The sequence below is a fragment of the Enoplosus armatus genome, chromosome 2 (assembly GCF_043641665.1).
Source record: "Enoplosus armatus isolate fEnoArm2 chromosome 2, fEnoArm2.hap1, whole genome shotgun sequence".
Lineage (NCBI taxonomy): Eukaryota > Metazoa > Chordata > Actinopteri > Centrarchiformes > Enoplosidae > Enoplosus > Enoplosus armatus.
The window spans coordinates 13,425,963-13,446,813 of NC_092181.1; the positions used below are offsets into that span (position 1 = coordinate 13,425,963).

The 20,851-nt window shown below is 43.0% G+C and overlaps 1 protein-coding gene across 5 annotated transcripts in view; it reads left to right on the top strand.

Annotated features, from left to right (window-relative positions):
- Positions 1–20,851, top strand: part of nfixa (nuclear factor I/Xa) — a 96,958-nt gene that overhangs the window by 7,920 nt on the left and 68,187 nt on the right. For 4 of the 5 annotated variants that reach the window (XM_070925999.1, XM_070925991.1, XM_070926008.1 and 1 more), the window contains exon 2: positions 15,781–16,312. In XM_070925999.1, coding sequence (XP_070782100.1) covers positions 15,781–16,312 — 532 coding nt within the window. Of the gene's footprint in view, positions 1–15,606; positions 16,313–20,851 lie in introns of those variants that run through there. The other variant, XM_070925982.1, reaches the window with a different exon arrangement.

Sequence of the window (20,851 nt, forward strand, 5' to 3'; positions counted from 1 at the left end):
GCCAGTGGCATAAGTAATATTCACTACCGGAGTTACTTGTTCCCCGTGCATATCTTTAGAATGGAAATGAATGTACGAGGCCGCGGGCTGAGTGGCTACGAGGCCTTTCATGTTCGGCACTCCTCTCCTTCGCGTTTTCACGAGATTCGGCTTCGTTGCTTCGATGTGTTTTGGTGCTGCGTTCGTGCATGTGCAGGCCTCTCTTGCAGAGTCCATCTGCACCTGAAAGCTTCTTCTGGAGCTGTGAGAGTTTGAGCTTCTGAAGGAGGGAGTGTAATGTTTTTATTGGATGCCTTCATAGTAGGCCTTAGTCACTGACTTTTGAACTTTTCTGTTGAGTGTTTTGATACTGTAAGTTCATGGGCGTCATCTCTGTAATTGTTCTGATCTCACACAGAGAGACACTGACACACACATACAGTATGTTGCGCTGCACTTTGCCCCACAAAAAAAAAAAGTAGACAAAAACAATAATAAGCTGCTCACAGTGTGTGGATCCCTGTGTGATAATTTAAATGAGATGAGATGCCAAACACTATCCGATCAGTTCTCATCTTCACTAATATGATCCACTCAGCCAGTGATATTGGCCATCCAAATATCACATGCTTGGACTGATTCGTTTTTGATGGTGGTGATTATTATTAAATGGTCTGTAATGACTACTGATAATCCCCATGTGCAGCCGGGCACCCTGCATTCGCTGAGAGGCAGTTGTTTGTTAATGCACCACTGAAACCTAAAACACATACAGATGTGTGTGTGGGACAAAACCGCAAACTCAATTGAGAGCCCTGCCATTGTTTTAGTGCATGCTCGTGCTTAATTTCTACCGGCTTGCTTATGGAAATTTTTCAACAAACGTGCAACTTTTCAGCACAGAGCCCCCATATTAAATTCATTTACTTTCCTCCCCCACAGCTACACAGTGTAAAGGGTCAAACTGTGTTAGTGTGGTGATGGTGGTTTGGGCCGAGGGTGGGAGGGGCGGGGGTGACAGCTGTAGAGGGAGGCAGCTTCAATAGATGGGATAAAGTTGGGTTGGAGAGGGATACAGCATCATTTTTCACCTCGTGTATTGCATATGTATTTTTGTGTGTGTGTGTGTCTGTGTGTGTACTGCGTGAACGTGTGTGAGGCTGACTGCTGATATGTTTGTGTTTATTGACTCAAAGAGACGGGCCGTGGCTGCGTACACAGCGGTGTACGGGTGGCAGGGGTCCAGGCTTGGGGGAAACGTGTGTGTTTAAAGTACACACAGGCCTAATTATGCTGATTTAAGCATTCTTGCGGTCCTCCCTCTGGCTTGTGGTGAGTTAACTGGCACAGGGGCGTCCAGCAGAGAGAGAGAGAGGGAGCAAGGGTAAAGATAAAGAAGACAGAGACAGAAAAGGCTCAATAAAGAGATTTATAAAAAATAAAAAAAAAGGAGAAAGAGAGAAAAGGTGGTAGTGGGCTGCAACATGGTGAGAGTGACTACACAGACAAAAATGTTGTCCCAGACACTGTTGAAACAGAGGAAAAACATACACCGCCGTCAAACTTCCCGGCAGGTTTTTTCCCTCTTCACTTTGGGGTTAAGAGCGCGCCTGCTCTTCGTATTTATTTTTATATTCAAATGTTATGGATTGCTCCGGGAAAAGGCCGTCCCTTTTCCCAGCAAGAGGAATTAATACTGTTTAAATGTTCTCTCTGGAGTCTAAAAGGAGGAATTTTGCAATGGAGTTTGGGAGGTTTATAAGTGAAAACCTGACCACTGTTAAATAAACAAACTAGGGATGATTAAAAACTGACCCTTGTTTGTTGACTCTCTGCTTTCTGGCCTGTGTGTGTGTGCACCTGTCTCCTGACGTTTTATGCGCATACATGTCCCATGCAGTAAACAGTGTATGTATGCAGAAAGCAGGCAACATTAGGGAAGACCCACATGAAAGAACAAAATAATTTAAACTAAATTATAGAGGCAGCTACACAGGTGAGTCTAACAAAGGTGAATTAGCAATATGTGCCGATATGTGCACACGCATGTACAATTTGGTTCACATTACACATGCTTTAGTGTGTTTCAGTTTGTGGTGTCTTATGTGTTTTTGCCTGTTTCAGACAGAAAATGGAAAACAAAAAAAGCAACTTTTTAGGCAAAGTGTTTGTACCGCACCACTGTCCTTCGTGTGCCTCTGCACTTTGTTGCCTAAACAATATCCAAAACATAACATTAACACTAAGGAGTGCATAAAAGGCCTGCACCGGTTCCTTCTGCGACAGAGCAGAGCAGAGATTGATGACGTTGGCCAGTGTGTATTCAAGCCGCCTTTCACGCAGGTGATAAAATCCTGCTGGAGAGGCAGGCCGGGCTGCTCAGTGTCTCTGGGTTCATTCGAAAGGATCAACCAACACCAAAGCTCACATGTGCTCTCCTCTGAAAATATGCTCTCACTTTCCTTACACTTCATTCCTATCTTTTTTCTCTCTCAGTCTGTCTCTTTCTCAAAACCTCCCCCTGTCTTTGCTCTTTATATGCTTATCTTTGTCTGCTTTTCTCTCTCTCCCCATCCCTCAACTCTCGCTAGTCTCTCTCATTGCGTCTTTTACTTCAACCGTCTCTTTCTCCATTTTACCTCATTCTTTCCAGCCCCCTCCGCTACTCCTCTCTTTCGTTCCCTCAGGAAGAGTCACAGTCTTATCTGGGATATGTTGGATTTGGTGAGCTTAAAAGCCACTTTACTAACTCCCTGTCTGCCTCTCCTGAGAACAGCTCAGGCTATCTAAAACAGTTTCACCATTTGCAAGGCTTTGTCCACTGGAATGCAGCTCATTGGGGCAACTTTTTACTCCCTATCGCCTCTTAATGCTAATCCTCTACCTGACTCTCCATCTTCTAGACTCCCACCCTCCCTTTCTCTTTTCCTCCCTCTGCTTCTTTTCTGTTCCTCCACTGACTAAAATGCTTGATATACACATATTGGGTTTCTTTGGTGATGTGAAAGAATGCTAATGTATCATAACCATATTACAGTACTTAGAGGAGGCAAATGGTGCCAAGTGCTATCTGGAGCATCAAATCTCTGCACAAGAGCCTTCTCTCCCCTTCAGATTGAAAAACGGTGTTCCCATTTTGATTTTCCTCTCTGGAAATATATAAAGCTGAAAGCCCCTCTAAAATGTGATGAAACAATGGCGTTGTTGTATTCAATAATGCAATTTCTTCAGGAACTGGAAAGCTAGCCTAAATAAAGATCAGGCCAAATCCTATTTTGCATCAGATTTTTTTGGGCAGCCTGAGCTCTTGAATATGGCCCGCAACATTTCCCTATATGTAGTTGTTTGAAACACACTGTGCTGTCTTCTTTGATGTGAGTAAATGTTTGAATGCTTTGCATACAGTGCTGTAACAATTTGGTTGTCACAGTTGAAAGTAAAATGTTTTTTTGTAAACAAATTGAAATACTGTACTGATGAAAAACAAAAACAAAACATTTATTTAAATGCTTGAAGAGTGTAACCAAATGATAAGTGTAAATCCAGAAGCGATCCTAACAGGATGTGATCAGACCCGGGGCAGGCCCTCTCTGGCGTGTGGCAGGCAAACTGAAGTGAGGGATTTGCTCGTTTTATTATTAGGGCCTGTGTGTGTGTTGTTGATGGAGTGGCTCCATCCATGTTGACTCACAGAGAGACAGCGGTGATGGCTACACTGAGCAGGGGTGTCAGGCTTGGCTGATGACTCCAACTCCCTAAACAGCACTGCAAAGGCAAACCCTTCTTAGTGTGCATGTGTGCATGTACATGAGTCGTGTGGATGTGTGGATATGTGTGCGTGTGCAGGCCATACTGCATTTGCATGAGCATGTGCGTCTACACTGCACTGTGTGTATGTGTGTGTGTGTGTGTGTGTGTGTGTGTGTGTTTGATTCAATCCTGACAGCCAAGAAGCCTCAGCAGCATCTGACGTGGCAGCTCTTGCTGCTTTCACTCCAGCTCTCTCCTTCTGGCTCACTTTTCTGTGATACTATCTTTTCATACAATCACGTTTATAAATGGAGACTGACTGGTATTTCATACCGGACCAGTTTTGCTGATAGTCGATAAACACTGTACTGTTTTGTGTTTTCTGCAAAATAACACGGCACGAGTAGAATATTTATTGCAGTTAAGAAATGTTTTTTTTATATATATTTTCAATGAAACAACAGTAAAGCTGAGCAGGACACAGAATAAAAGAGAAAAAAAATCTGGCATGATTCAATCTGAGGCCAGCAAGGGCACATTTGGTTACACGTATACATGCTATCCCATTTCCATTTCAAGGTAAGTGAGGGCCAATACAGAATACTACCTATAAATATACCAGATGCAAGCTATTAAGAAGTAGTATAAAAAACATATACTGTTCTTTTGTTTGAATTGAGAAAATGAGAGTGGAGATAACTGCTTTTCATTTACACAGTTTCTGATAATGTGAAAATTAAATACATAAGCACCACTGTTATAAACTGACACTAACCTAATTTAAAGCTTGGATCAGTGATATACTGCTTTTTTTTGTTCCTTCCTTCTCTTTGTCTCTCTGGCCTGTTTGTGAGGTGCCTTTTTATCGAGGTGGGTTTCCTCCATTTTATGTCACCTCTGAGGACATGTACTTATGGCCGTCAGCCTGTGGTACTGTGGTGCTCCTGAGGTCTGTGCGAGGTGGTAGTTTAGGCTGGGGAAGTCAGCGAGCGTGGTCACAGAGGAGATAACTGCACACACACTCTCCCAGAGGCGCCCGTCTGCATCTTGTGTCTGTCTGTCCTCCTCTTGCTTTGTTGGAGGATACATCTTTTTTCAAAAAAAAAAAGGAAAGCATTGGTTTGAGAGGATAAAACTTTCAAAATGATTTAGTTGTTGTGTGTGTGTGCGCGTGTCCTCATGTGTTTATGAGTGTGTGTATGTGTGTGTGTGGTTGTGAAGGCTCTTTGTTTCTCGCCTTGCATGTGTTTGTGTGTGTCCTCTGTTTCTTCCCGGCCTGGCATGGTGCTTGCCCTACAGGGAAATGCCACTCAAAATGGGCAGAGCGACCTTTAACCCTCACACTGCCAGCTCAGAGTCAGGCATAACTTGCTGTCATATCAAGTGCCTGTCTCCCTTTGACCCAAACTCTGTCATGCGTGGCAGAGATTAAGACCCGGCTCTCAGGAAGCCATTTGGAACAGACACCTTTTAACCCTAATGGGATCAGAGTCGCACATGAAGCCACTTGGAGCGGCCACCCACTCTTAACCCCTAACACTACCAACTCAGCACAGACAAGGCAGAGTGCACAGGCAAAGGCCCAGCTCATATCATGCCACAGGGAGCGGGCACCGTTTAACCCTTGCGGCGCCAACTCAGCACAGGCAAAACTCCAGCTCACATGATAAGCAGAATTAAATCCGCAAGCTTCGGTGTTCCTGATAGGGAGGTCACTGGTGCGGAAATAGGATGCTAATGTAACAGGGTTGGTTTCCCATGCCACAAACATTTGCAGTGTTCTAATTGTAAATGATAAATTGTGGTCACCGGGCTAAGAGGTGTTGTTCTTCCTCTTATTGAGAACTTGCTTTTATTTGTTAGGGGTTTTAGGAAGTCACAGATTACAACTCAACACACTTTAACTGATTTTATTTTACGTGGAGCTATATGATATATGAGATTTGACATGATTCAAAATTGCATAATATAAAAACCAAAACAACCTAGAGTAATTTGCTACACTAAACACCTGTCAGTATTTCGGTTGTGTCCACACAAAGTCACTAAGAAAACAGCCACGTTTCCAGCTTGACAACCAGTGGAGTTATGAGTTGTAACAATAGGTTTTAAAAGGGTTTCATAAAGCCAAGTATTGTGTTTGTGCGCTCCACTAACGCCCTGCTCAACAATCAAGGAAGCAATCAATCACACAAAAATAGGGAATGAATTCAAGGTATGAATAAACGTGCCAACGAGCTTCTTGCAAATTTAACATTTAATGCTAAACGTTGACAGATGATATAACAGTTAGAGAAACTGCCGCAGATAAAGAAAAAGTATAATTTATAGAAGAGATACTTTCCCTTTAAGGGAAGTACCATGGCATGAGTTGTGGCATGAGTGGCTACGTGTGTGTGTGTGTGAGAGAGAGAGAGAGAGAGAGTGAAAGAAAGAAAGAAGAGGAGAAAGAGAGAGAGTAAAGGGAGTTTCTGCACTTGCCTGTCTGGCAATGTCCGAGGAATGAGTGTACAAGTTTGAGTCAAGCTGTGTGTGAGAGAGAGAGGCAGCGAGAAAAGGAAAGGGAGAGGGAGTTCCACAGTGAAAGGAGTGAGGGGGAGCGAAGTGAGAGATGCTGGAAGATGGATAGCAATCGAGATAGAGAGAGCACAGGCAGAAGTGAGAGGGCGAAGCAGCAGAAAGCAGAGGGAGGGATGGTTTAAGTGCAACAACAATATGGAGAACAGGAAAGGGAAAAAGTGTTAGAGAGAGAGAGAGAGAGAGAGAGAGAGGGAGAGAGGGATTGCAGAGTAAGAGGTGAAAGAAATAAATGAAGGAATGGAGGAGTAGGTGACGGTAGTGGGGGGCACAGAATAAATGTGTGAGCTGGGCTAGTGGTGAAGCATTTGCATAAAGGGTGAGGGCACTCTGCCCGGCTTTGGGGAGAGGTTGGCATCTCGCCTTGCCGACTGGCAGAACGAGGACCAGGGAGGAATAAAAGAATGAGGGGGAGCGAAAGAGTGAGAGAGAAAGTCTCTCAATAGTGCATCTCTTGTGTGAGGAGAAGCAGGCCTTGGCTGCTGGTGGAGCAGGGCATGGAGGGGAGGGGATATCGGGTTTCATTATCTGCTTGATTCCTGCTGTATTTGCTAACCATGAGGTTCAAAGCCCTCTCTGCAGCTGTAGGCAGGGCATGGTAGCCAGTGTGCGCCGCTGGCATGTGCCGACTGGAACACTGTAGGTGTGTGTGTGTGTGTGTGCAGCATGCGCTTCGGTTAGGAGTGTGAGACAGAAAGTGTGAGACAGACGCTCTCCTTCCCTGTATAGTTGAAGCAGAAATCTGCCACACTCTGCCATCACCCCTCACACACACACACTCCAAGTATCACACTGCCTACTTGACCTTATCAGGAATGGCCGCCCTTGCCGAGGGGAAATGCTGTAGGCCTACTCTCAGTTTTACTGCAACGTCCTGTCGGAAAATGCCACACCAACAGTGTGTGTGTGTGTGTGTGTGTGTGTTTGAGTCCGTTTGTGTGTGTGTGTGTATTTGCCATGGTGACGCCACAGAAACCGTCGTAATGTAAACACACATAGGGTACACATGCAGTAGTCTATATGTGTTCACTTAGCATACATGTAATCTTATACCGCCCCATCTAGCTGCAGCCACATGTTGAAATGGTTTTATCAAATCATTGTTTGCGCCAGAATCTCCTAATTTAGTTTGAAATCTATAATTTTGCCCAGTTTTATTTATATCACGATAAGATCATCCCTAAGAGAAACATTCTTTCTAATTGACGGCACTGTTATCAAGATTAACCTTCAGTTTTGCATTATAAGGAGTAAATGTATAATGTTTCACATAGCCCTCTTTGCAGTTCCCACAATACACTTTGGTGTGTGCAGTGGATAAGTTTTGAATTCTGTTCAGCACGTGTAAGCCAAAAAACCCAAATATATTTAACAAATGATCATCACAAAATGTATTTTTAAGTTGTCCAAATTGAATTCAGTTGTCAAAATATTTTCAGAAGATAAATTGGGAATGTAACTCACTTGTGGGGTTACAGTTATGTTTATAATCAACTGTATAAGGTGAAATTTATGCAGATGGGCCGGAGTCGTAGAAAAACCACACAAACCTCAAGAAAATCCTGGCTGAATAAATTTTGGATGTTTAAAAAAAAAATCATGAAGAGCGCTTGATCTTATCTTTGATGTGCTTACATTTGAGGCTGAATCAGTCTGCCCAGACAAATCCATTGCACAAACGTGAAAGCATATTTCAGTATAAAATTACCCAGGTCTGCAGTCATGTCAGAAGCCCCAGCTTGCTATCAGTCCTTGTGTCTCTGGAGCTGCTTAAAGTTCGTAGCTCTGTCTTTCCCTCTCAGCCTCATGCCACAAATGGCTTCCAGACTTTCACACATAGTAATGCTTCAGTGTGTAAACAGGCGTAATTACAAACGATGCGCAGACACACTTTTAACATCAATCTGTGCCGATGGGAGAAACAGAGCAGAAAGAGGAGGAAGTTTTTTTCCTCTTCCAAGGAGTAGAATGGATGAAAAGGTTTTGGGCTGGATGGAAATGGAAGGACTGGCAGTGATGAAGTTGAGGAGGAAATTTTTAAGAAGAATAATGTGGGTCTGTGTGTGAATGCATGTGTGTGGGCTTGAATAAGTGAATGAAAGGGGAAGAAAAAAAAATGGACACTTATTTTTTCTATTTCACGAGAGTTTCCAAGGAAATAGTAGTTTATGTCAACTTGTACGTAATTATTTTATATCCCTGAGGCTTGTGAGGTTGCTAACCCATCACCTCTTAATGGCAGGGTGTTACTCACCACTAGGCAGGCCTGCGCACCTTACTTTTCCTGCACTCCTCATGTGAAGAAAATATGGAAACTTCGCCCAACCTGAAGAAACTTTTCTTTTTTTAACAGAGTGGACAGAAATGGCATTATGCCTGTGCTGCATAAAATGGTCCGACGTCCTTGTTTTATGTAACACTATGGCAAGTTTTGAAAAACATTAGATTTATATACAAAGTACAAGCAGCTCAAGAAACTTTAACCCAAATCATTCCCGACCATCTCGAGTGATCAGAGCACATACACACACACACACACACACACAAAGGGAAAATAGTTCAGATCTCTCACAGTCTTTCCCTTACATCACCACAGTACTTGTCAATATGTGATTTCACACAGCAGATGTCAAAGTTGAAATCCACTCGTGACACGTCCTGACACGCTGTAACTATTTCTACACTAGTGTGTGTGTGTGTGTGTGTGTGTGTGTGTTTTTCCTACCATTATCTTACAGGATCATCTTGAACAGAGTTAACAAAAGACTTGTGTGTGAGACAAATATAATTTCATCAGACAAATGTGGCCTTCACTTACATGCTTGTAGCATTTGAATTTTCTTTTTTAATTAAGCTAAATGTTTGCCTTTATAATTAGGTTTTAAGAATAAATGCTGCTAAAATACAATGCTGAAAGAGAAAAAGGCTCATATGTCCCTGGGTTTCCTATTCTTAAGGCAAATATATGGTAAAACAAATGTTTTAGAATTATTATTATTATAATATAACATTTGATATATATATATACATTGAATACAATTTATGAACATGTATTTACAAGAAAGCAGCAATTCAAAATTATTATATGACTAAAATGTTCTGAATTTTTTAATTAAACTGCAAAAAGGAAATATTTGATTTTTGCACAAATCAGAATTTAAATAAAATGCTGTCCCTTTGTTTAAAAACACATTTCAAATATATATACTTTCAGGATATTAGTGTTCATTAATTCACTGTAGCAATTATTTATATTTTAAAATGTATCCTAATTTAGTAAGAAATGTACATTTTTAAACCAACTTGTTTAAACTAAACATTTTTAAGGAATTTAGATTATTTAGGTCATGTTGGTGGTAAAAAAAAATATACAATAATACAATATGGTATAATATCAATAGGAAATATGAACGGAGTGGATTTATTAATATAATTTAAAGGGGACCTGTTGTAAGGCTGTTTGAGCTTTTTGATAGACTTAATTCATTTGTATTGTGTTTTAATGTATTACTTGTAATCTATTCCTTTTCAAATTCCATTTTGTCTTTTGTTGGAATCACAATTGAACAGTGAAAAAATATAAGAAAAGAAAATAAGTGACCTTCATATTGTTAATATAATGCCAAGTGCCTGAAATCGTCGTGTCTGCAGCCCAGTGAGAACAAATTCAATGCCTGTTGACGTCCTCTCCGTGCAGAATGTGGCATCATATAAAAACATAACCTGATCTTTCTTCTCACGTACCATACACAGATATCTGCCCTTTGGCATTTTACTGAATACCTACTAAAGATACCACGAATTCATTTCAGGTAATTACTTATTAGAGCTGTTGACAACACCGTAGGAAACACGCCCAAGATAGGGCAGGAGCTAAAAGTCCTTTTTATTAATTTGCATAAAGGTGTTAGTGTATCTAAATATGTTCATGTGTTAAGTAGTTAAGTAGGCTACATTAATACATCTGCGGTAACGGAAGGAGGAATGCTGCATAAACGCTTTTGTGCAAATGTAATTTATTTGTTTACTCTGGTGAGTGACTGCCTTCACTGAGTCATACTTAACACTGTTTTTATTTATCAGCTCTAAGACTAACGCACCCACCTGCTTTTAATTCATATACGACTTTTAGTATTAATTTTGACCCTTTTTGTTCAACGTAGGCCGCACGCTACTGAGGCTGAGAGGAGACGGTTAGCAAAGCTCCGTTTCCTTACACTATATTTAAACGTATCTGGTGTTTAGAGCAGTTTTACTGTCAAGAATAAGACGTTTTGTTTGTTTTAACTAACTTAAAATACAAATAGCTACTTATAAACAGGCGGACGGAGGTTAACAACACCGTCCGTCGAGGTTAACGGACAGAGAAAGACAGCCGTTATTAGCCCAAACTGACGTTACACCGGTGTCGGGGAGATTGTAATTTTCCGGTGAACACGGTGACTGAGGTAGGTTTCTTTCTTGCCTGGGTGAGGGTATTAATTTTATATCGTTTTACACATGTAGAGACGTGGGCTGCAGGCCGTTACAGAGGGGTTCTCAAGCCTAAACCTTAATTTATTTATCGGTGTTTAAGTAGTTAAATAATCAAAATAGCTAACTTTTAAACAGGACTTGCCATGTGCTTAAAACCTGAATTTGGTGCCATGTTAATAATTTTTAGGCCTCATTTTATAGCCAATACAGTGTGTTTCTAACAGGAAGACATTTAAGATATTCACTCTTAACAGTCAGCCTTGCATACATGACAAAATGGTGTAATGGGTGAATTTGCACTAAGCACTGTTTTTTAAATCCCTGTTTTGTTTAATACCACCAACATCTTGAATACAACAATTTCAGTTTTTTTTTTATGGGTTTCCTTTGTCATTGTGTTTCTGGCAGTTGCTGCTGCTCCAAGCTTGGCCTTGTTAATAAAACCTGAGGTGGTTTTCATGTCTGTCCTGCTCTCTGAGTTGTACCCTGTCAGGGCAGGAGGGGAGATTGTCTTGCCCAGCCTGGCGAACAAAGGTCGTCGTTTTCTGAAAGGCAGAGCATGGCATGCAGAGATAAGATGAGCCCTCGCTCAAATTATTGCAGACCAGATACATAAAGAGTCCAGTGGCCGAGGCCCGAAAGACTGCCACCCGTCGTTCTGCCCCGAGGAACTCTGGGCAAACAGGAGAAACCCTCTCTAATGAGCCGAGGGAAATGTGGGTTTGAAAATGTCAAAAAAAAAGAATTGACACATTAAATAGTAGGGTGCCACACAGACTCATTTCTTGGCCAAAATCATAAAAGATCTTGCTTTAACTGCAAATTGTGCACAGACCTCAAAGCCTGTGCTATGCTGTGTATAATTTTGTATTTGGTCCAGTTTATGATCATAATAGGCCTGGCAGTGGATTTAACTAAGCGATTTTAAAAAGGGGGATTTTTTTTGAAGGATTACATATTTCATACACATAGTATTTGCTTAATAATATGGATTAATTTGTAGTCTCATAAGAGGTTTCTGTCAGTTTTTCATCCTCTTTTTGTTATATAAAGAGTTAATAAGAGTTATGTTACTGGAAAAAAATATGTTGTAGGGCTGGAACTACAAAAGCAAATGTGTTACTGGTTTGAAAGGACAAAGGAGAGGTTTGGATTTCTCTGATGGTAATCTTGGTTATTATCATTTTGCCTGTCAGTAATGGCATGATGATATTACAGGAAGTGACAGTAATACTTGGCATGTATCACTCCTTTTCTTTGTCTGCGGCCCATTCATCAAAAAGTCTAGATCCCTTCAGTCTTTTCAAATAAGTGACAAACACACCTCCGTCATTATTCTTCAAAAACAAAAACAAACACTCTCATCCTCTTAATTCCATCTCCTCATGTTCTTTTTGCCCATATTTTTTTTTTCTTGCCTCCGCCATCTTCTCTCATTCCCACATTTTTCACGTGTTCAGTGTGGCTGTGTGAGGCAGGCGTATGTTAGCGTGAACAATCGGCGCCCGGCCCGGCTCGGCCTGGTCCAGATGGGGTCTGCAGCCACCCCCCACCACCCACCCCCAGCAGTAGCAGTGACGAGCCAGCCAGCCAGTCAGGCAGCCAGCTAGCCAGCTAGCTACCCACCCGGGTAGCCAACCAGTCATTCACCCAGCCAGTCATGTAGCCTCTCAGCCAACCTAACAGCCAGCTCGCCAGCCAGTCAGTGGAGCAGCCAGTCATCCAGGCTGCGGCTCCTGTGTCAGACGCTGACAGAGGGAGCAGGCCAGGCTAAATCTGATGGTCCTGGGAGCCAACCAGAGGACTCTGGCCTTTGTAGGGCGTTCACACAGGCAGCCTGTCCCATTGCACAGCAGGGGGCTTCAACCCACAATCAAATGGCCGGGCCCTCAACTTTGCCACATGACAAGTTAGCTTTTTGTGGCTGCCCAATGCAGAGATTCCAGTTTTGACAATGTCTCTATAATTCCTGTGAGCCCCGTGGACTAATTCATGTAATTTGGACAGCAAAAATGAGCAAATGTGTTTCTTTCTTGTAATTTGGAAAAAGGACATTTAAATGCACTTCTAATGAGAAGAGAGCTGTCCACATGTATTTCATACATACATCAGATTATTTTGAATTGATCCTTGGTGAGAGCCTTTGTCTCTCAAATATTTCTCCCATGGTGCACTGTGCACAGCTTGTCTCTCTGAGGTCATGTGGGTGAGCCAATGAGGACGAGACAACGTGCTTGCCAGGGCAACTATACAGCCCTCACTTTCTGCTGCTGTTCAATCCCAATCATGTGTCATTGTGTACTTCATAATGCAACACGATGAAAATATGGGCAATTTACCGGCTGCAGTAGGAAAGTATAATTCATTTCGCTATTACAAAGGCCAGCGTATTTGAATCTGAATGCATTAGACTAAGCTCTGTGAATTACAGGGAAGCGGTATAGCCTGTTTTAGACAGTTTCAATATCCGCTTGCCTTAGTAAACAGCTTAACATGTATAGGCTACTTACATGAAGCCGTCCACCGCGGCATTTTCAGCCGTCATTGTCCACCGATTCCTGTCTCTCACCCACTAATGGGATTGCTCTCTAATTTGGTAACAGAAACTTTTAATGTGCTGTTGGGGCTTTTAAAGTGGACTAACCAAAAAAAGGAGAGAGAGCGAGGGAGAGAAGGGGCCAGTTTGGATGTGAGAGTGCATTTTGAAACAGGAGAGCATGTTTTTGGATGGTATTTTTTGTTGGGGGGGGGGTAACAGGCATTTTCTTCTCCCTCCTCTCTTTGTTTGTGTGGTAAATCCAGGAGCAGCTGCTGGTCTCAGGGTCTAGTGGGATTTTGGGCCTGTGTTTTCTCATGCCATCCCATGCCAAGGTGGTGTAACGCGAGCAGAGAGAGAGAGAAAGAGAGAGAGAGGGGTGTTTCTGGAGGGGGGGGGGGGGGCAGTTGGAGAGCGAGCTGGTTTGTTGGGATGGCTGTGACCATGCTGGTGACGAAGGCAATGAAAGCAGGGGAGGGGGTGGTGGGGGCTACGTAGGGGGGCTTTAGAAGGCGGGTGCTGTCTGGATTGGATGCATGTAAAATTAATATCCTCTGGACTTTGCCTTTGCACTAGATTGGAACTTGTCTATTTGGCTAATAACGTGCCTTCTGCCTGCACCACACACAGTCCCCGTCTCTCCCCCTCCCTCCCCCTCTCTCGCTCTCTCTCTCTCTCTCTCTCTCTCTCTCTCTCTCTCTCTCTCTCCCTCTCCACTACCAGCCACCAACCATCCACCCCCTACCTCTTTGCTTCTCCCTCTGCCATCTCTCTCTTCCCTCCCTTTCAGCGCTGGGAGCGTGCGTATTGGCTGGGCTGTTTGAGACTCGGTGCCAAATAGGTGGGCCCTCTGCATGTTGGCACAGACTCAGTCAATGGTTAGAGAAGGAAAGTGGAGAGGAAGAGAGAAAGAGAGAGACAGAGTTGGAGAGAAAGAGGGGGAAAAAAGAAGCTGCACTCGGGTTTGCCAGCGGTCGTGCACACTCTTCCAACATTGATTCGGTCCTCTTGTTTTGTTTTTTTTTCTTCTTCTTCTTCTCCTCCGTCCGCACCCCCCTTGTCCAGCTCTCCCTCTCCCTCTCCGTGAGTCTTATGCAGATCCTAGAGAATTGAACCAATAGCACGCGCCGCTTTGCCAAGCTTTTTTTTGTTGTTGCTTTTTCATCAAGATATTTTTTTTTCAACATATTTTTTGCAAACAAACAAAGAGGCTTGTTTAAGTTTTTGACAATTTTATCCTTTATGCTGCAATATCTGTTTTATTTTGTTCCTGCACGTCCAGCTCTTTTTTTTTTTTTTTTTAATCCTTTTAGACAGAGAGATTGCTGAACTTCTCTACACTCTCCTTCTGTTGTGCTCTTGAACAGCACCTCTCCTGCAGCTCCTGCTACAGTACCTCCTGTGTTCCTGTGCTGGTATTACACTGAGCCCCCTTGGCCTGTCTCCTCTTTCTCAGCTTTTTTCCCCCCTGCTGCTTTTATTGGACAGTTTCTCAGCTTCTCTTTTTGCTTAATTTTTTGTTCCTCAGGCTTTTGTTTTCTAATATACGCAGCATTACTTCAGCGCCTTTTGACTCAACAATCCAGTTACTGTCCTGGTGGTGTATTTTAAGTTTCTTTGCAATCGGCGGGGTGAATTTATGATGAGAGAGCAAAATGGTAACTACCATGTTATTCTTCTTTTATTCACATGTTTTGTGATAACAACTGTTGTTTGATCATTTTGCAGACGCAGTTTTGTTATTTATGGGCAAATATTTTATGTTCAATTTTAATAATTAGAATTTGGTATATGAGTTCTCTCAAATAATTTCAGTGTTGTATGCGTTATATATTAGTTAATGTAGTCAGTCTGCATTTTGACTTTTTTCCAGATGTAGATATAAAATGTTTTTCTAGAATTAATACTGTTTGTGTTGTAGCTTTGTAATAGGTAAATTGGCAATATTTTTATTAAAAACTAACACATTTGTTTATATTTATTTATTTAGGCAGACACATACATTTTTACACTATTATTATTTGAAGAAAACCCGTGCAGTACATACTTCATTTCCCTTTCTCCCATCTTTCAGTATTGTGTTGTTCAGTGTTTTGTGTCCTTCAATGTGATGTGTCTGTGTTAGGTGTTAGGTAGAGAGTGTAAAGCATCTCTCTCTCTCTCTCTCTCTCGCTCTCTCTCTCTCTCTCTCTCTCTCTCTCTCTCTCTCTCTCTCTCTCTCTCTCTCTCTCTCTGTGCCTCTCGCTCATTCTCTCCCTCCGCTCACACAGAGCAGGCGCTGCTCCTCCATGCTGCGTGCCGGTGCTAACTGCCTCTCTTCTCTCTTCCCTTCCTCACCCCCACTCCCTCTCTCCCCATCCTTCTCTCCCCCATTCTCCCCCTCTCTCTCCACTGCCTCCTCCTGCTTCCCCCCCTCCTCCCTCTCCTCCTCCGCCCTCCCCCCGTCCTCTTCCCTCATCCAGGATGAATTCCACCCCTTCATCGAGGCCCTGCTGCCCCATGTCCGCGCCTTCGCCTACACCTGGTTCAACCTGCAGGCCCGCAAGCGCAAGTACTTCAAGAAGCACGAGAAGCGCATGTCCAAGGAGGAAGAGCGCGCAGTGAAGGATGAACTGCTGGGGGAGAAGCCAGAGATCAAGCAGAAGTGGGCCTCGCGCCTGCTGGCCAAGCTCCGCAAGGACATCCGGCCGGAGTTCCGTGAGGACTTTGTGCTCACCATCACGGGGAAAAAGCCCCCCTGCTGCGTGCTGTCCAACCCAGACCAGAAGGGCAAGATCCGTCGCATCGACTGCCTGCGCCAGGCCGACAAGGTGTGGCGGCTGGACCTGGTGATGGTCATCCTGTTCAAGGGCAGCCCCCTGGAGAGCACGGACGGGGAACGGCTGGTCAAGTCACCACAGTGCACCAACCCTGGCCTGTGCGTCCAGCCGCACCACATCGGAGTGTCCGTCAAGGAGCTGGACCTCTACCTGGCCTACTTCGTCCACACGCCAGGTATGTGGCCAACTGGATACGAGACACTAATAGGGGAGGGATGCCAACACATGAACACTCGTCATACATGCCCGTGTGCATGTGCATATAGATGTACACATACATTTGCATAATCACACACGTGTACACACACAGAAACACACCTAACAACACAGAAACACTTGCCTGAATGACACATAATTAAATACGGAATGACAGAAATAAAAATACATAAAGATAAGCGTACGTGTTGTAAGTTTCAGAAACACACTGAAAATGTGTTTCAAATTAAGGAAATAATTAAATTAGAATTAAGCTATCTAATAGTATTATGTGAAAATTGTGAATGCAGAAAAGTTTTTATTAATATTGTGCTAAATAAATAAATAACATATTTACCTCTGAGAAACAAAATGGAAATCCCTCCCTGCATTTGTTCTCTTAGCAAACAGCAAGTAATTTAGCTTTTTGTCTTTTTTGTATTTTTTCTTCTGTTTCTTGGTGTTTGTTTACATGACAACAGAGTATCAAGAGTAATAAAAAGAATATGTGAGTGTGTGTCAAGGGCATTCGGCCAGCATGGTCTGGCAAGTACGTGTTCATTTTTCAGAGCGAGGCATTTGCGGCTTCATATGAGCATGTATTTTGTGTTTTTTATAGGAAGGAATTTGCATGCCTGTGTGTGTGTGTGTGTGTGTGTGTGTGTGTGTGTGTGTGTGTGTGTGTGTGTGTGTGTGTGTGTGTGTGTGTGACCAAGTGTTTTTTTATGAGATGATCACCACTGTCAAATTGTGTGTTTTTGTGCAATGACTGAGAGTCGCTGTTTATAAGATTGTACTCAGTCTGTTGAAGTGTATGTGCCACGATAAGGCCATTGTAGCCAGGGATCGTCATTTGGCCACAGCCCAGTTGGTGTGTGTGTGTGTGTGTGTGTGTGTGTGCGCGCGTGAGAGAGAGGGGGAGAGCAGAGCCGCGAGTCTCCTGCTCTCAGGCCGCAGGCTGCTGCCGCCTTCACCGTCTGCCTGAACGCTAGCACCACGTTGGACCTGGCTGCCAAACACACTCACACACAAAACGCCAGTGCTCACAGACAGCCAGTACTATTGCAGCCACCTTCACACCCATACACACACACATACAAACACAGCTAAATAAAGATACACACATTTGATAAAAAAAAGGGAGGAGAAAAAAAAAGAAACAACTTTGTCATCTTTGTAGCGCACTTTCACACATAGAGCCAAACACGGTTTTAGTCACGATTGCGTACAAACACCCACACAGCGCGCACTCTCGGCCAAGGACTATCATAGATACAGTTTGATACAGCCAAACATTGTTGTATCTCAGCCACCATCATGGATACACACACTCACACCCGGCCAAACATCACTGTAGCCTCCAGTGCGCGTACTCTACACACACAGCCAAAACACTGGCTGGTGTTGTAGTTTTTTCCCCCACATTGCAAAAAAACACTGTCACAGCAACCACACACACACACACGAAACACATTTCACAGCCAAATCCTCCAAATACACACTACTTCACCATTTGCTGGCTACGTATACATACAAACACACGCTCATGACCTAATATTATCTCAGCTGGAATTTTCTGGAAATTTCAAACAGTGACTCATCCAGCGTCACACACACACACACGGGCACATATATATATACAGCATACCCCAGTCACTGCCCAAATACACACACTCACTCTGCCTAGGCAGAACTCTTTATGGTAGCCGCTAACATGAGTGTAGCCAAATGCTATCACAGCAGTCCCTCAGTATCTCTCTCTCTCTCTCTCTCTCTCTCTCTCTCTCGCTGACACACACACACACACACACACACACACACACACACACACACACAAAATCTCGGTCCAGGCCAAACACCTCACGCGGCCGAGCCAAACCCTGGCAGCAGCTCCGGCTTCACTCTGTTGGTCTGTCTGTGGCGGTGATAAATTGTAGGTAGTGGGCAGTCCTGACGTGGACTGGGGAAATCTGTCTTACTGTTTTAGCATTATTTTTTCCAGATAAATTGTCTTGATTGTTTGATTTAATTAAAAAAAATTTCACTGACTTCGTTATTGCACTATAACTGAGACAGGGTTGCAAAAACCGAAAAGAGTTTTTATAATGACTTTTTGTGGATTCTGGGTTAGTGAGTTGTGTTTTGGGATTTAGTAACATCTGCAGAGCCTGTTTATGCTCAGTTTATTATGAAATTTACAGCACTATTAAACACTATTTTTCTTGTAAATTATACTTTCAGACTTTACTAAATTATAGTATCATGTTTGTTTAATTTTAACTCAGGAAAAATTTTGTTTGTAAATTAAATGATACACCTAATCTAGAAAGACATTGCCTTACCGTTGCATTTATATTTTGGAAGGGAAATTATTATGAAAGTGTTTGGTATTTTAATGTATATAATTAAAGCAATTATATGTTTCTTTAAACCTACCACGTTTCCAAAAACGGCAAAGGCAAAGAAGGCAAAATGGTTCTCCTATTATGCTGGATGCAGAAACAAAACACAGTCCACCTAACAGCTGCAAATATTTTATTTGTGGTATTATATACCACTATAAGTAACATGAAGACTTTTTCAAAATAAAAAGTAGTGAGTGATGGTGGCTACAAATCATTATGTCTGACTATTGCCTGTATATGAGGGAGGATTGCAAAGTAAAAAGAGTATATAAATATTGTATTTTAATTTTTTACATATACTGTGAAACCACACAAAATGTCTCCTGACTAATTTTCTCTACCTCTTCTCGCATCGTTGGCTGTCCAGTTTTCAGTTTGTTGCTGCGTCCTCATCGCCGCAGTACTTTGGTTTTTACAGCACTACAGTACAACACATGGCTGCTTGGAGGGGCTGCCCAGTGCGCTGCCCATTCATAATGTGGACTTACTGTGTGCTCTCTCTTATCTTATCTGGCTAACACAGTGTGCCTCAGTACTTTTATCTGCCTCCAAAGGGCCCGTGCTCAGTTAAAGTCCTGGTTGGAGAGACACTTTGGGGTCTACAGACCGAGAGATGGACAGAGGGAGAGACAAAGGGCAAACCACTGTAGGCAAACCTGTCATAAGGTCGCCACTGTTACCACACTTCTCAGCTGTCATTTACTTTTTAAGTTGTAATTGCAAGCAAACGGGCATAAAGGCCTTCATTTATGTGTCACATTTATCTGTTACAGTGATGTGTGGTTGTGTTTTTTGCCTCGGTCGCGCAATGAATGACAAGATGTGCTCATTGTTTGTTTTTGTTTGGTTTGCGTTTTGTCGGTCTTTAGCATCTCTGTCTTCCGCGCTCCTCTTTGATCCCATGCACACTTTTGTTTTGTCTCCTTAAACATCGCCCTCATTGTTGCTCTCACAGAGGTAAAGCCTCTGCTGATCTCTTTTGTTTATATTGTAGGAGACAGAGAGAGAGAGAGAGGGAGAGAGAGCGCGTTGGAAACGAGAAGAGGCTGCGATAGTGATTGTTCTGTTTGGCAGCGCCCGAGCCCCGTTGGTGTGGGAAGAAGAGAAAGACGTCTTGTGTTTTGTTTATGACAGAGTGGCAAAAGCTGCCACGGGGAATCTCTGGGCTTGCCGTCAGGCTTTCTCAGGCTGTTCTGCAGCCAGCCAGCCTTTGAGATCCTCTCTGTTACGGAGCATAACACACTGCCGCCGTAACAGAACCAACCACGCTGCCACAATACGCAACCTTCTCCCCTGTTTTCCAGGCACCTCAGATAATGAAGAGGAACAAGCCAGACAGAGCAACGTGTCTTTGAACATTGTAACTGAAATACTGGCCGAGAATAGAGGAGACGGGAAGAGTGGTTGTGGTGCAGTACAATGAGTAGTGCATTATTTTTAATGTTTTATTAAGAGTGAGTGATTGGTATCATAATGGAGATAGTGAGTGACTGGTATCATAATGGAGATAGTGGCCCTTGGCCCAGAAGAGCCAAAGGTCTGCCAGAGCAACACACACTGCCAGAGTCCCTTTGATAACCCATGAATGGAGTGTGTTGGATAGGCTCAGTTCACAGTACTGCTTTAGATATAATTCTCACTTCTGTTAGTCTGACTACTGCATAGGTGGATCCACTTATACACCATCTGCGGAGAAATCATTTAGCTGCTTCTCAAAGTGTTCAGCTGACCATTTGATTTATAACTTTTGTGCTGTTTTAGCTTAAACTCAGCACATTTCTGATTTATTCAAGGTTGGAAAAATAGAAGATAAAAAAAAACATTTGTGAGGTCCAAAGTTAGCTCAGTGCACTTAGTCATATTTTGGACCTCATTCCTACTGCTTTCTTTTTTTTTTAAGTTTTCTTTCTTTTGTACGCCATAAGTGTGATCATGAAAAGATGTTTCAAATGTGTTTCCAATCAAAAGTGCAGTACAGGAAATTTGCAGTCACTCCGAGGGAGGTGTGAAATGTGCTCGCCGTGCCATTTCTGCCATGACCGCTCCACACTCCACGCTCCACGGTGCCAGATCCCGCCTCCCTCTCGCTATAGCAATAGTAATGCCTTGGATGG